General features: G+C 41.6%; 1 protein-coding gene across 1 annotated transcript in view; it reads left to right on the forward strand.

Annotated features, from left to right (window-relative positions):
- The window catches only part of PRKN (parkin RBR E3 ubiquitin protein ligase), a 1,229,863-nt gene that overhangs the window by 1,020,681 nt on the left and 193,237 nt on the right, over positions 1-15,945 (forward strand). The window contains exon 8 of the mRNA XM_058534026.1: positions 8,653-8,714. Coding sequence (XP_058390009.1) covers positions 8,653-8,714 — 62 coding nt within the window. The remainder of the gene's footprint in view (positions 1-8,652; positions 8,715-15,945) is intronic.

The raw sequence follows: 15,945 nt of genomic DNA on the forward strand, positions 1-15,945 counted from the left end.
TTTCATTTTATACACATTCTTCATTCACAGAGGTGTTACCATTTAGCACATTCTTTCAATCCAGCTAGATTTGTAAAGTCTTCGCAAGCAGTATTATACTTCTTTTCCTTCTGTATCGCACCAAAAACAGTGCTGGACACAACACTGATGTTTAGGTTCATTTCCTCGGCCATTTTTTTCAAGGAAAGACTTTAATAACAAATTAAATTGCCTAATGTAGCATATATTGTACTATTCACTGTTTCTCAACCTAAAACCATTGTTTAATACGGTTTCCAAGTAAGTTAGGGATTCAGATTTGCCCTCCCAGGACAAGTAATGGTTTTACCTTCTAATCCAGACCAGACTAGACAGGAGTGGTCATGTCCCCATGACATCAACTTCGAAACCCACCATGTGAGAGAGTCTCAGGGCTTTTACTTGGTAAATCACCTGCTAAAGTCAGCAAATTATTGAATTTCTTTCCTTCTATATATATAATATGTGGTGGAAATGATTCAACATCTAACCTTTATTTCTTGTTTTGTCTTTCTTTAACCACTCTGATAATCTCTGTCTTTTAATCAGTGTATTTAGATGATTCCATTTTTTAGTAGTTGCCCTAAGGTTTACAATATATATTTTAACTAATCTAAGTCCACTTTCAAAGATCACTAGAACAAAGAATATGTGTGGTGCAGATACCTTATAGCAGAATATTCCCAATTCCCCCTTTGAATCCTTTGTGATATTGCTGTCATTCATTTCACTTATATATATACTATAATCACCCAATACATTGCTACTATTAGTACTTGAAATTTATCTCTCAAATCAATTAAGAATAAGAGAAATAAAAGATCTTGTTTTACTTTCATTTATTCCTTCTTCAACTGTCTTCCTTCTTTACATAGATCCAAATTTCTGACCTTTACTTTCTTTACATAGATCCAAATTTCTGTCCTTTTCTTCTACCTGAAGAATTTCCTTTAACATTTCTTGCAGGGCAGGTCTACTGGCAATGAGTCCCCTCAGTTCTTGTCAAAGAACGTCTTTACTTCACTTTTGAAAGGATAATTTTGCTGGATGTAGAATTCTAGGTTGGTGGCATTTTTATTTCAACATTTTAAATATTTCATTCTACTCTCTTCTTGAATGCATGTTTTCTGATGAGAACTTTTCTGTAATTCTTATCTTTGTTTTTCGGTACAGTGGTTTTTTTTTCTCTGACTTCTTTCACAATTCTCGCTTTGTCTTTGGTTTTCTGCAAAATCAAAGATATGGTTATACTTAGATGTGGTTTTTGGATATTTATCTTGCTTGGTGTTCTTTGAGCTTCCTGGACCTGTAGGGTGGTGTCTGTCATTAATCTTGCAAAGTTCTCAGCCACTGTTACTTCAAATATTTCTTCTGTTCCATTCTCCCTTTCTTCTCTTTCTGGTACTCGAATTATATGTTACCTCTTTTTAAATTGTCCCACAGTTCTTGGATGTTATGTTCTAATTTTTTTCATTCTTTATTTTTCTTTTCTTTGCATTTCAGTTTAAGGAGTTTCTTTTGACCTTTCTTCAAGCTTACTGATTCTTTCTTCAGCCATGTCAAGTCTGTTGACAGCTCATCAAAGGCATTCTTCATTGCTGTTACAGTTTTTGATTTCTAGCATGTCCTTTTAATTCCTTCTTAGAGTTTCCATCTTTCTGCCTACATTACCCAACTGCTCTTGTATGTTGTCTACTTTTTCCATTAGAGCCCTTAACAACTTAATCACAGTCATTTTAAACTCTGTTTGATAATCCCGATATCTATATCATACCTAAGTCTGATTCTGATGCTTGTTTTATCTCTTCACACTGCATTTTTCTTGCCTTTTGGCATGACTAGTAAGGAGGAAGAGGAGAGGAGAGTAAGAGTAATTATTGATGAAAGTTGGACATGTTATATGGAATAATAGGAACTGAGGTGAGTAGGCCTTTAATGTGAGGATATATGTCAAATACCTAGGAGTTGGGCTATGTTTAATATTTGCTGAAGTTGAGGGTACCATAGGTTTCAAATCCTCTAGTTTCCTTGATTTTTGTCTCTCTTCTCGACTTTGGGCTTCCCTACTTACTCTTCCTCAGAGAGAATCTGTGTCTTGCAGCTCTTCAGCTTCTATCCACTGTTATTTTACTGGGGTTCTGTTGGTATGGTGGTAACGTTAATGGGGGGAGGTGTTCTATAGTCTTCCAATTAAGTCTCAGTCTTTTAGTTGGTCTGGTTCTTTGGGCTGTGACCTTCACAAGCATTTCTCCAGTGGTATAGCGATTTTTTCCCCTGCCTCCTACTCTCTCCCATGCATGTGGCGTTCTCAGTCTGCTTCCTTGAAGCTTTTACTCCTGTTGACTCTTTTCCTCCATTTAGTGGGACAGGCTGGAGTCAGAGGAATGCCCCTCTCCCATAGCTCTGGGGTAGGTGCTGGCAAAGTCCTTTCCCCTGGAGAGCAGACCTTCACTATGGAGAAGGCTCTGGACATATTTCCCAATAATTACTCCTCCCCTCCTCCTGCCAGAGCCACAAGGGGATCTTCACCTTAAGGACCTGGTGGGGTTCTTGAAGGTAAAGGTCAGGAAAATCTCTAGGACCTTGGGCCCCTAGAGTTCCTCACTCTCACACTAGTCCATGCCCAGCTTCCAGCAACTCATCAAAATTTCTGCTTAAGTGTTCCTACCAGTTTATGGTTCCAGTGGCTTTTGCTCCATATAAGCAGATCTCGTTGTGACTTGCCGGATTTGCCTATCTCTCCCCATTCCGGTGGTGCTTTGCCCTGTGACATCAGTTCTCTGATGGGTCCAAGAAAAGTTGATTTTCAGTTTGCCAAGATTTTTCTTGTTGTAACGATGGGAATAATAACTTTCAAGCCCTTTACATGTTAGAGCTGAAAAAAGAAGTCCTGACCTTTATTTCTTAAGACAATAGATCATGTAGCAATTGTTTCAACAAGCTACTTCCCTTTTAAATAAATGAGATCATTAGATCTGGGAATGCCATTAATATTATTAGCAATAAATTCACTTTCTAATCTTTTGTCATTCCACCTTGCTTTCACATACATTCAAAACTGCTGTCTGAAGTAGACATTATGATTATTCTTGATAAAGGATTTGGCATTTAAAGTAACTGATTTATTCAAGAATAGATAGTTGTTGCAGAACCAGAGCTTCAACCCAAGCCATGATGACGATAACTTTGTTTTTTTTTTTGGTGAGGAAGATTGGCCCTGAGCTAACATCTGTTGCCAATTTTCCTCTATTTGCTTGAGGAAGATTGACCCTGAGCTCACATCTGTGTCAGTCTTCCTCTACTTTGTATATGGGATGCTGCCACAGCATGGATCGATGAGTGACGTGTAGGTCCGCGCCCGGGATCCAAACCCGTGAACCCCAGGCTGCCGAAGCGGAGCAGAAGAACTTAACCAGGCCAGCCCAAACAATAACTTGTTTTAAAAGGCATTAAACCCCCAGTTTTGGTATTTACCTTCTGTAATCCATACCTCCAGTTGCTGTTTTCAAGTGGTAACAGTGGCTATAAGCTATTCTTTTGAGGAAATTGGTTGAAAGGGGAAACAAAGAGATAGGGTGGTAACTATATGCTGAAGGCTGGATTTTTGCTGAATTTTGAAGGGAGAGATTTAAATACATATACAGTTTGAAGTGAACAAGCCACAGAGCCGTAAACTTTGAGAAGAGAGAGTGAATGGTAAGTTACGCCTACAAGAGGTTGAGAGGGGACAGGTTAGGATGGATAAAGAATGACACTCGTTCTGAGGAGAAGGAACCTTTTCCCATTCCATCCTGGAGGAGTAGAGAGGGATAGATAGAATAGGGGGTTATGATTGGGAAGGAATATGAAGTTCAGGGATGGTACACTTGATGGTTGGCACAAGGTGAGTTCTCTGGAAGCCAAGTCTGAAGAAGAGCGTGGGGGACAGAAGTTTGTTGGGATCACACCTGGGAAAGGAGGCGAAGGGAGCAGGATTGGGCAGAGTAAGAAGTTAAGCTGCCATGTAGGCCTGACAAAGCCCCAGGCAGCCAGCAAGAGCTTGGGACCAGTGCTGCCCATCAGTAGCCCATCTTGGGACAAAGTAGCTGGGTGTTCCACTTCCCCCCGACCCAGTCAGCAGATTGGGGGCCCTAAGGAAAGTGTCACCTCAGGTGAGGTGACTCTATGGCTGAGGAGGACCAGCATGTAGGGTGAGGTCCTCCCACAGCTTCCTCACAGGAGGTCTGGGCCCCTCGTCACCATGTTCAGTGCAATAGCTTAACGTTTTTGGACTTGTGTCAGGTGAGGTGGTATTTTGAGAATGAAGTGTCTAGAGGCTAATTGAGAAGAATGGTGACGATTTGGAAGAGTCCCCAAGGGAGATGGGAGGGGGTGCTGGCCAAAGATAAGTGGCGGGGCAAGCTGCACCGAGGGGTCGACAGGGAGTGGACCCGAATCTGCAGTGGCACCGCTCTCAACAAGGATGCAGCTTCAGGTAGATGGCGTGAATTTCTGTTAGAAGATCTTCTAGCCCCATTTTGCTACATTCGCTGCGATTGGCAGAAGTGAAACAGGACAAGAAAAAGTAGGTGGTGGCATTCATCCAGAGCTAGATATTGGATATTAGCAAAGCAGGTCCAGTAGAAGTACAAAGGAGTCGTGGATTCTAAGCATCATTGACATATTCCCATGTGGGGTCTAAGTTGGAGAGAGCAGTGAGAGGTCAGTACAAGGCCACTTAACCAATAAAAGCAAAGCACGTGCAGGGCTGGAGGTCAGAGCTGAGGCCTCTGGGATGAAAAAAGGAGAGGAGGGTAGTAGGAGCCTTTCCCAGGTGCCATAATCACCAAGCTATGTGGGGAGTGGCCACATGGTAGATGACACTCATGGAGCACCTGCCATTGGGCAGTTTGTACAGCCAGGCGTTGTTCTAGGCATGGCTGATACAGCGGTGAGAAACAGCAAAGATCACTGTGCTTGTCCCTATGTATTTCAGCAGTGGGAGGCAGAAAATAAAGTAAATGAGATATACAGCACGTTCAAAGATGATGAGTGCTGTGGAGAAAATACGGCAGTGATGGGGGTATGGGGGGATGAAGATGATAGGCTGCAATTTCACATAGGGTGGTCCCAAACAGCCTCACTGAGAAGGTGACATTTGAGCAGAACTTGAAGGAGGTGGGGAGAGCTCCATGCAGATATGGGGCCAAGAGCTTTCCAGATGGAGGTAGTGGCATGTACAAAGGCCTGGAGACAGCAGCCTCCCTGGGGTGGTCAGCAACAGAGAAAGGTCAGCAGGCCAACGGGGCCAAAGTGCAATGAGCAAGGGAGAGAGAGGCTCAGAGATGGCGGAGGCCCTCATAGGCCATTCCAAGGACCTTGGCATCTACTCTTAGTGAGGTGGAAAACCCATGGAGGATGGCATGATATCCGATGTACAAATTTAAACAGGATCCTTTTAATTGTTATCTCAATAAGAGACCCACTAACGGGCGTGAAGGCAGATGATGCTGGGTGCTGTGAGGATACAATGTGGTCAAAGTAGACAGCTGTGGCTTCAAAAGATGATCCACTGTCAGGGCCGGCCTGGTGGCGTAGTGGTTAAGTTCGTGTGCTCTGCTTCGGCAGCCTGGGGTTCGCAAGTTTGGATCCTGGGTGCAGAGCTATGCACCGCTTATCAAGCCATGCTGTGGCGGCATCCCACATATAAAGTAGAGGAAGATGGGCAGAGATATTAGCCCAGGGCCAATCTTCCTCAGCAAAAAGAGGAGGATTGGCAACAGATATTATCTCAGGGCTAATCTTCCTCACCAAGAAAAAGAAAAGATGATCCACTGTCATGTGTATGTAGACCTCATGTGAGGAATTTGGACAAAACGAGAGTACACCACCACCGTTAACACCTACTTTCATATCGTCTTTAATTGGTAGGTCCTTTTTTTCTTTGTTGCCACACTATTACATTCTGTATAACGTGTCTTGCGTTTCTAGTTTATTACTGTTAAACTGTGTCTTCACACTAAGTTTGCATCTGTCCATTTCCCACATTGATGTTCCTGTGATGAGCACACAGATACCCCTCCATGGTCCTCTTAAACATCTTGACCCCTTACAACTCTTCCCTTCTAACTGTATGCTATACCTATCCCTGTTTGTTGCGTTTTATTGCACCTGCCAGGTGTTTCAGGTAATTATCTAGTCTTCTGTTAAAGATGTTTATATTTGAGCTATCATTGGCATCAATCCTTTTAGTTATGCCTTGGGAGAATGTTAGAATACAAATTCTGAAGATAGGCTAATTTTAAATTCTGTTTCTTATTATACCTGGCATTAAAATAAGTCAAGTCAGTTTTTCTCAAATTTGAGGGATGTAAAGGACCACTGTAAAGGAAAAAAGAATCCCCTAAAACTTCTAAGGTTGAATAAAATTATTTTTTAAAATAATATTTCCTAAATATGTCTAGATATAAATTTAGATATAAATATTTTATACTTATACGACTAGAAGGTCCAACTGAAAATTTATAAATTAATTATAAATGAAAACACAAAACCAAAAGTATGCAAATTAACCCTATGAATTTAATATGGCAGAGGCTGTCATCTTACTGAAACTAAGTTGTTGCTTGGGATACAAACAGGGCCCTGACTGCTCGGCCCACCCAGGTCTTCTTATCTCAGCACACCTACGACACTATGCTGGGTGGTGCCTGGATTCTTCTATCACTTCTCCCACTGAGCACCCGCCATACACTTGGCACTGGACCAAGGGACCCTCACGTGTTGGGAAGGCATCCCTGGAATTCTCTCTGCCTCTGTTCTTTTCTCATTGGTTTAACAAAACTAAAATATGACTATTTGCTCCTAGGAAGATTTAAAACTCAAGAACTGACATGAGGCTGAATTTCCACAGCAGTTTTTGGTTGAATTGTGGCCAACCAATGATCCATAATACACTTTGACTAATTATTTAGATGATCATCAGAATAGCAGCTCTGAAATGAACAACTTCTCAGAAAGAACCTTCAGTCTGCAAGTGTTTGTGGTCTCCAGTTGGAGAAACACAGCTCAAGTATACCTTCTAACATCAAGGATCTAGCCTTCCTTCTTTGTAGAATTGGTCGTGCCTATGGCAGTTAATTCACCATGTTTTCCACCAAAATATTCACCTCAGGATTTTTATTTATTTTCTTGGACTATTGTCAGGTCATGACATCACCTGTTTTCATTTTTTTAATCTTTTGTACTACCTGAGTGAACATTGATGAACCACTTTCTCAGAGCATGAAATGCTATAATGTCAAAGACTATATCAAATATGATATCAAAGACTAAAACTATGTTCCAGCATTTTACATGGTCACAGAATTTCAGAATTGGAACTAACCCAGACAAATTCATCTCTAAAATGTCCTGCATAAATAGTCATTTAGCCTCTGCTTGAAAACCTCCAGTTACTGGATTGTAAGGCAATGTATTCCATTTTTAAATTAGAAATTTATTTCTATTGAACCAAAGTCTACCTGCTGTAATTTTTACCTGTTCATTTTAATCCTACCTTCTAGAATAATGCACAAATCTAATCTTTCTTGCAAAGGATAATTCCTTCACCGCTGTGAAGACAACAGTTCCCTCCTTCCTCAGCCTGCCCTCCCCCAGACGAACTTTCCACCATTCTTACATCACAATGCTGCATAACATGAGAAACAGCCCAGTGATTGCTTTGGTGCATTTTGCATACAACCCCATGTCCTTAATAGAAGATTGTGTAATCCATAGATCTTATCTCAAAGAAACAGGTTTTTATATCAATTTTGTTTCCAGATGTAATATTATGGATGACTACAAATTAATACTGTGGAATAATTCTATTAAAAAGACAGGGATGGAACACATTTTAAATGATAACTAGCATGCACTGGCATATGTATATATATGTATATGAGTGATTTATTTACTTATTTCTTTTTACAATTGAAGAAAGAAAATATGAAAGCTTGAATAGGCTTTCGTTGACTGGGTAGAACTAGAAGGTAATGGGCACCAAGACTATCATTGTCCTCTTCCTAGGTCCTTTCCGTAAGAGACCCTTTCCAAACTGAAATGCGGGATCTTTATGGTCTTGACCAAGCCTCCTGGAGGAATCAGGGAAGGTTCTAAACTACAGCTGAATCCCACGAAGACGGGGCGTCCACCTGTGCTATCTTCATTCTTGACTCTCAGTGTGCAGGATCCCAGCCTGGAGGGCAGGAAATAGGACGTGATAAATACGTGAAATGAACCTACACTCACCAATTCTCCCACTCTGGCTCCGCAAAGTCCTGGCTCTATATTAGGGACAAGTAACATGCTGGGCAGAAATGACATGGTACCCTAAGGCCCCACAAAGGCCAGATCATAACCGAGAGGGGAGAAAAGGCCTGGCCAGGCTCACAAACAGCTCCTTCCTGAAGAGTCACAGTGGGGGGCCAGGCAGCAGCCTGAGCTCCCTGGGGGGCTGGGCTATTTGGTGCTTGGTTAGAATGTGTTTTGCAGGTAGGTGAGTGTGTCCTCCCAAACAACAACACTGATTGTCAATGTTCATAACTGATGTAGGAACACATTACCGCACAGAATGGGAATAACGTGTTTGTGATTAATTCTTTTTTCCACCAGCTGGCTGCCCCGACTCCTTGATTAAAGAGCTCCATCACTTCAGGATTCTTGGGGAAGAGCAGGTGAGTCAGCTTCCCAATGGCTGCGCCAGAGTGTTGTGAAAGATAGACACTAATGAGACAGTCCAGGCTCTCTCTGGGGAAGCAGAGTGTGTCTCCTGACCCTCGGTGCCCTAAAATGGGGAAGAAAGCCTTCTGGAGAGATGTGTGAGGACACTCTTCCTCTTCTATCCATCAGACCTGACAGGTTATTAATTGGTACATCTGCTATCTGCCAGAGCATTTCATCTCAGGACGCCAGCGGTGAGCAGGTACCACGTAGCAGCAGATAAGCAAACAAATAAGTGATGAGATGAATTATGCCTGAGGGATCGATCACCACAGACAGCCCTGATTTGATGTCTGTGGGTGGATGTGCAAGCTCTTTTCACCAGATTTTTGTACTTTGTGTGTATTATCTATATTTCACTACGGCAGCTTTCTCTATGGATGTGAACATGTGACTTCAATACAAGGGATGGTCCATTTAAAGGAGATTATTTAAATACTGTGTTGTGCTCAGTGAGACATGTCAGATATTAAATAGATGTGCTAAGTAAATAATTCAGGGTGTAAAATATTATATGTATATATATATATATACACACACACACACACACACATATACTTTTGACCGCTTAAAAATAAATCTCTTAATCCTTAATGGAATTACAGACTCCCTATTATTATGTTAAATCTTGGTGTCAAGTTATCCTTGAAATACTTACACCAAATAGTTGAGGACATGGTGGTTAACCTACCTTACACTCTCATATTGACTTTTATTCCCAAGGTAGTCTTTGCCAACTCTGACCAGAGAACATGCAGATGGAAATGTGGCGGCTCAGTTCTGTCGATGAGTTTTTGGTTTGTGTGTTTTTCTTTGGTGTGAGTATGTTTCAAAGTGGGACTGCCCATTTCCAATACGGGATTAAAAACAGAAAGGGGGTAGGGCTGTCCCAGTGGCGTAGAGGTTAAGTTTGCGCACTCTGCTTCAGCAGCCCGGGGTTCACAGGTTCAGATCCTGGCCACGGACCTATACACTGCTCATCAAGCCATGCTGTGGCGGCATCCCATATACAAGATAGAGGAGGATGGGCACAGATGTTAGCTCAGGGCTAATTTTCCTCAGCAAAAGGAGGAAGATTGGTGATGGATGTTAGCTCAGAGCCAGTCTTGCTCACACACACACAATAAAAGAAAACAGAAAGGGGTTAATTAGAGCAGGGTAAGAAACTGGAATCATTTCTAACTCCTTGAATTAACAGGTTACAGTATACCTCCTTCATTTTTTCATGCTGCAAAGTTCCAGAATAGCATGCATGATATAATGTTTATTCAAATACAGGCAAAATCAATTATCCTCCATTGCAGGTAAGAGTTGAAAACCAACCCCCCGCCCAGCACACACATTTATGAAAACACTTGTATCTCACAGCCATTTTCCTGTGAAAGCCTGAGAGAGCTTTCTTAAAGCAAAGATCACTGATTGTTACCCTGACATTTCTACTCGGATAATGGAGCCTTCTCTTCTCACTTGTACCAATATTTGCAAATTGTTTCCATATTTGTTTTACAGTCATTGGGTAATTATTAGAAAGAAGCCAACTGTACTCATATCCTTAGATTTGCCTAAAATTCAGGCCACTTTGCATTCTCCTAGAAATTTAATCAAAAATCAATATTACTCTGATTAGTTGTGTAACATGGCAATGAAGTGCATCACAGCAATATTGATCTTTATTTCCTGAAAGAATACATTTCCTTCCTTCATTCTTTCTTTTCATTCAGTAGATACTTATTGAGCACCTACTGTGTGCTTTATGCCCTTATTGGTTATAGTGATAAAGGACTGAAAAAGAAATCCCTATCAAGCTTCCATTCTGGTTGGGAAAACTGTGTTATGTTATACACACACAAACATGTTCAGTATATATTATGTTAAATGGTTATCATTGCAATGGAGAAAAATAAAACCAAAAAGAAGGGTAGTGAATGCTGGGGAAAGAGGTGAAATTTTATATAAAATGGTCAAGAAAAGTTCACTGAGCAGGTGATATGTGAGAAAGGACCTGAAAGGTGTGAAAGAAAGCATCATGGTGACGTTTGGGAAAAGACATTTCCAGATAAGAGGATAAGGTGAGTACAGAAGTTCTGAAGTGGCCATAGCCTGGCCCATTGAGAATAGTCTGGAGGCCAGTGTGACTGCAGGGGACAGAGCAAGACAAAGGGTTGTAGAAGATGAGGTGAGGTGGAAAGAGTGAGCCCAGATTGCATAAGGTGTGGTTGGAAAAAGGTGGAAAGAAACCCAGGAGAGTGTGAACTGGAAGCCAAAGGAAGAAAGCATTTCTAGGAGGAGAACTGATCATCCATCCACATGCCCATCCACATGCTGATCAAGCAAGACAAGGAGGAGAATTGAGCATTGGAATTAGAAACTGGAAGGTCGTTGGTGACCTTGACCAGTGGACCGGTGAGGGTGAAAGCCTGCCTGGATTGGGCTCATGTGAGGGGGAGAAGAGGAATGGGAGAGAGCAAATATGGATAAAATTTTTTTTTTGAGAAATTTTGCTGTAAAGGAAAACAAAGGAATGAGGTAGCTGGGAGTGGGGGATGTGGGATCAAGAAAATTTTCCTTTTTTTGGGAAAAAAATGCACCATGTTTATGTGCTTATGGGAATGATTCAGTGGAGTAATGGAGAGATTGATGACGCAGAAGTGAGGGGAGAATTTCAGGAGCAATGTCCTTGATTTGACAACTACTTGAATGTAGGCTTGGCCTGAGACAAGACTGTGGGCAACTCAACCTGGTAGCAGTGTGGAAGGCAGAATATTTATGAAGGTCATTGCTGGTTGTTCCTCTTTTCTCAGTGCACTAGGAAGCAAAGTCATCAGCTAATAGTGAAGATGAAGGAAGAGTTTTACAGAGAGAGGAAAGGATAATGAAATTGTCATTTACAAGGGTAGGAAGTTAATAAACTTAGGCGATGAATGAATTTGGAGCAAGATCAATCAGCCTAGGTGTTTTTCTGTCATATTCAACTGCGTAGGAGCAGATGCAGAAAAGGCAAAAAGTTTGGCTTAACCAGCCATCTAAGTAAAACAAAAACAAGAGAGAGGCAAAGGAGGTGTGGGTGGACCTAAGGGAGTGAGTATAATGACTGAGGATGAGATTTCAGCTGGGTAAGCAGAGAATTGGGATGAGAGGAGAGAGGGGCAGGGAGAAGGTGGTAGGATCCATTGGTTATAGGTCCCAGTGGGTTCAAAGAATTTTTGAAGTTTGGATACTAGAAGAGTTTAGCTAGAAAAGTAGGTGTTGACCAAAGAATGGGATACTTGACATTGAGATTGTGGAAGTGGTGCAGTCATCAGCAATGACAAGGTCAGGGGAGGACCAGGAATACTGGCAGCCGAGTTTGAGATAAAGGACAAGATGACTGCAGAAGTTGAGGTCATGGACTTGGGAAGCCAGGGTATTGGAAGTATGGCCCATGTGGACACTGAGATCTTCCAGAATTATCACCAGAGCAGACTTGGAGAGAGTTACAGAGAGTCAAGAACTGAAGCTTCGAGAAATGGGGCAGAGAAGGGGAGAGAAAGAGAGATTGAGGGAGGTGGGTATTAGTAGCTGACTACAAAAGGAGAAATAGCTCATAGTGGAGCCTGATGGTTTGAAATTCAAAGCTGGAGGGTTTTAGAAGGAGAAAGGGAAACTATTCTCCTCGGGGCATTGCAGAGCAATGGTTGGTGGGACAAAGAGTGCAGGGAGAAAACATTTGTGGGAGCAGAAGGGGAAGTAGTGTCCTCAGGCCTGGGCCAGTTTCAGTGAGGGAAGAATGTGAGAAAACGTTGAGAGAGTAGATTGAAGTTACAGGGCTGACCCTGAGTTTCCCAAGCTCAGGGGAAGGGTCTCAAGAGTTGGGGCATCTGAAGGGCATGGTAGAGAAAAGGGATGTACAGAGCCGTGTGTGGGGTTGGGGGTCAGACCGAAGAACTGACAAGGGAGCCAGGGACCTCTTTGGTGACTGATATCCACAGGACACATCACTCAGGGATATTTCTATCCTGATGATACGTGACAAAACCTAGTGGCCTCAGGGCAGACGGTGCCATGAGGCTACAGAGAGGAAGCAGAGAGTTCCAGCCCCACCACTCCTGCCAGTGGGGGTGGGTGGCCCCACCAGGAACTGGTGAAACCCTCAGGCTCTCTCTGGATGCTTGAGGCAACTTATATTACTTGATGAAATGAAATTTTTACATTAATGTGTGGTACAAGTGCCCTTGGACAAATCGTTTTAGTCTCTCTCTATTGGCTTTTCCATTTGTAGGAAAGGAAGAGTAATGCTCAACCGTCTCCTAGAATTTTTGTAAGTTAAATGGGACTGCAAAGTAAGTTGCAAATATTAAGTGGTACATTAAAATGTTTCTGATTTAAATACTATTTACGCTCCATCAATATATTGAGCTAGTATCAACAAAGTGGACACTAAAATAAGTATAATGTTCACTTAAAAGTGAGTTGATAAAACCTACACAGATTCTGGTTAATTATTGAGTTCATTACTAGATGGTAGAGATGCTTACCAGTATCGAATTTCTTTGTATATGATTCCTTTCCATCTTCACTGATCTTTAATAGGCACTTGATTTTTGAGATCTCGATTAAAAATAAACCATTAAGCACTATAAATCATTACCTTCCTAAAATAAAAATACAATTAAAACTCCTTAGAATTAAAAATAATGCATTTACTTTAGCTTCTTGGCCCTGTCTCTGATTTGTGTTTACAATTCACATTCATAAAGCACCTTTCATCCCCCGCCAAGCACAAACTACATGGCAAAGATATTATCACGTTGTAGGTGAGTAAAGCTATTCTCACGTTCTGGGTGAGCCCTAAAGAAAACAGGTGTGATATCTGTAAGGCCATATGGTTTGGAGATCTTTTGGAAGAATTGCATTTCAGAAGTACCTCCACTTATACCAACTTCCTCCACCTTAGGTTTAATCACCAGAATTTTAAGGAAATAATATTCATTCATATTTGCTCATTCATTCAGCAAATATTTTTTGAATGCCTTTTTTACTGTTATTATGGTAGTGTTGGATAAAATGATGAACAAGGAAGTCACAGGCACAAATCATGCTAATGCTAGGATGGAAACAGACAGTGATTGAGATGTAACCTACTTTAGATAAGGCGTCAAGGAGCCCTGAAACATAAAGGTTGAGAGGACACCCACTATTGAATAAGCTCGGATCATGAGGTAGAAGAGAGTTCCAAGCAGAGGAAAGCACATCTTCAGTGGCCCCCAAGGAGGTGAAGAGCTTGCTTTGTTCAAGCCACTAAATAACATTAATGTGGATGGAAAATAATGGCCAAGAGAGACAGTGATGAAAGGTGAAGGCCATCTAGTCCATGTAGACCATGGTCAAGAGTTTGGATTTTATTCTAAGTTCAATGGAAAATCATTGAAAGTTTTTAAGCAGGGGGCTGGCATTATCCAAATTACATTTTAAGAATGTCAGTCTTGTTTCAATATGGACATAGTCTAGATTAAGATGGTTGGCAGAGGAAATAGAAATAAATTAATATACAGAGATAGAATTAAAGGTCTCGGTGATTGGTTGGCTGTGGGTCAGGGAGATGAAGGAATCCTACAGTTCTATTTTACTGAGATGGGTAAGATAGTAGGAAGATGAGGATGGAGGCATGGAATCCAGAGTTCAATTCTGAACGTGTTTGATATATCTGAAGCATTGAGAAGTAGATAACTCAGGATTTAGATGTGTGAGTTGGAGCTCAAACAAGATGGAGGTCAGGGGTTAGAGATGGAGAGATAACTTTGAGTTGCTGGCATATAGATGGTATTATAAATTCATGGCAGTTGTCAAAAGAGATAAGAGAAGAGGGACCATGATTGAACCCTAAGGAGCCCCGACATTTGGAAAGTGGGTAAAAGAGTGGCAACCAGCAAAGGAGACCAAGAAGGAGCCTCAAGGAAAGTAGAAGAAAATCCAGAGATGTGCGGTGTTGAGGGAGCCAAGAAAGGAAACTTTTCCCAGAGGAAGAAATGGCTATTTATGTTAAATGCTACTGAGAAACTGAATAAGATGAGGTCAGTCAATTGTCCTTTGCATATGGCAGCATTAAGATCATTGGGGACCATAATGAACAGTTTTAGTGGAAAGCTTAAAGATAAGAGTCAGATTTTTATGGGATGACGAGTCAACAGAAGGGGAGGTCATTTCCTTCTAGAAGTTTTGTTATGAAAAGGAGAAGAGAAATGCAGCAATAGCAGGAGGGTTCTTTAAAGATTGAAGAGGCTACAGCTTGTTTTACGCTCACTAGAATGATCCAACAGAGAAGGATTACTTGATGATTCAGGAGGGAGATGAGATAACTGAAAAAAGGAAGTACTTTAGAAGGTGAGAAGGGTTTGGATCCAGGCCACAGATGGAGGAACTGACCCTTAACTGGAGGAAGGCCACTTTCTTTGTTGTACGAAGACAGAATGGAACAAGTGAGTGCAGGTGCAGGTGTGTTTGTAGTTGTAGTGGTGGGAAGGGGAAACTTGGCATATGATGTCTCCATGAAGGCAGGCACATTTTTCAGTGCTGTGTCTTCTCCGTATGGAAGAGTGCTTGACACAGAAGATGCTTAGTAAATATGTGCTGAATAAATGAATACATCATTCATGGCTTCTATCTTCTCGGTGAAATATGAAGTAAGATATCCAGGTGAAGGGAGGAAGGAGGTGTGAGCGAGCAGTTTGGGAAGAAAGAAGAGAAAACGTGCTAATAGAGAAATGTACTACAATCATAAGGAAGTTGTAAATGCCCATTTGAAGTTTGTGATCAGTAATTCAAGAGAAAGCAATCAGTTGTGTAATTTTGTTCAGCAACATTTGCTGCAGGGGAGCATGCCTGAGAAAGGAGGAGGTAATGTTTTCCAGGCCTGGGTTTGTGCCAGACTAGTCAGATGAAGAGGACCATGAGAGATCCATTGCCAAGTGTTCTCAGGCAATGTTTATGGTGATGGAAAATGGAATCTATGTCAGACCAGGAAGGAAGTTAAGCTTGGAGAGGGCCAATGGCCAAGGAGAAAGTGTTAGGTCAGTTGATGAGAAGTCTTAAAGAAGTTGAAGAATTTAAGCAATGCCGGTACTTTGGCAAGACATCAGGGAAGGAAAGATAAGAGATGGTGGTTGGAAAGAGACACGTTTGGAATTGGGATTCCAGAGGTGGTACAGT

The sequence above is a fragment of the Diceros bicornis genome, chromosome 39 (assembly GCF_020826845.1).
Source record: "Diceros bicornis minor isolate mBicDic1 chromosome 39, mDicBic1.mat.cur, whole genome shotgun sequence".
Lineage (NCBI taxonomy): Eukaryota > Metazoa > Chordata > Mammalia > Perissodactyla > Rhinocerotidae > Diceros > Diceros bicornis.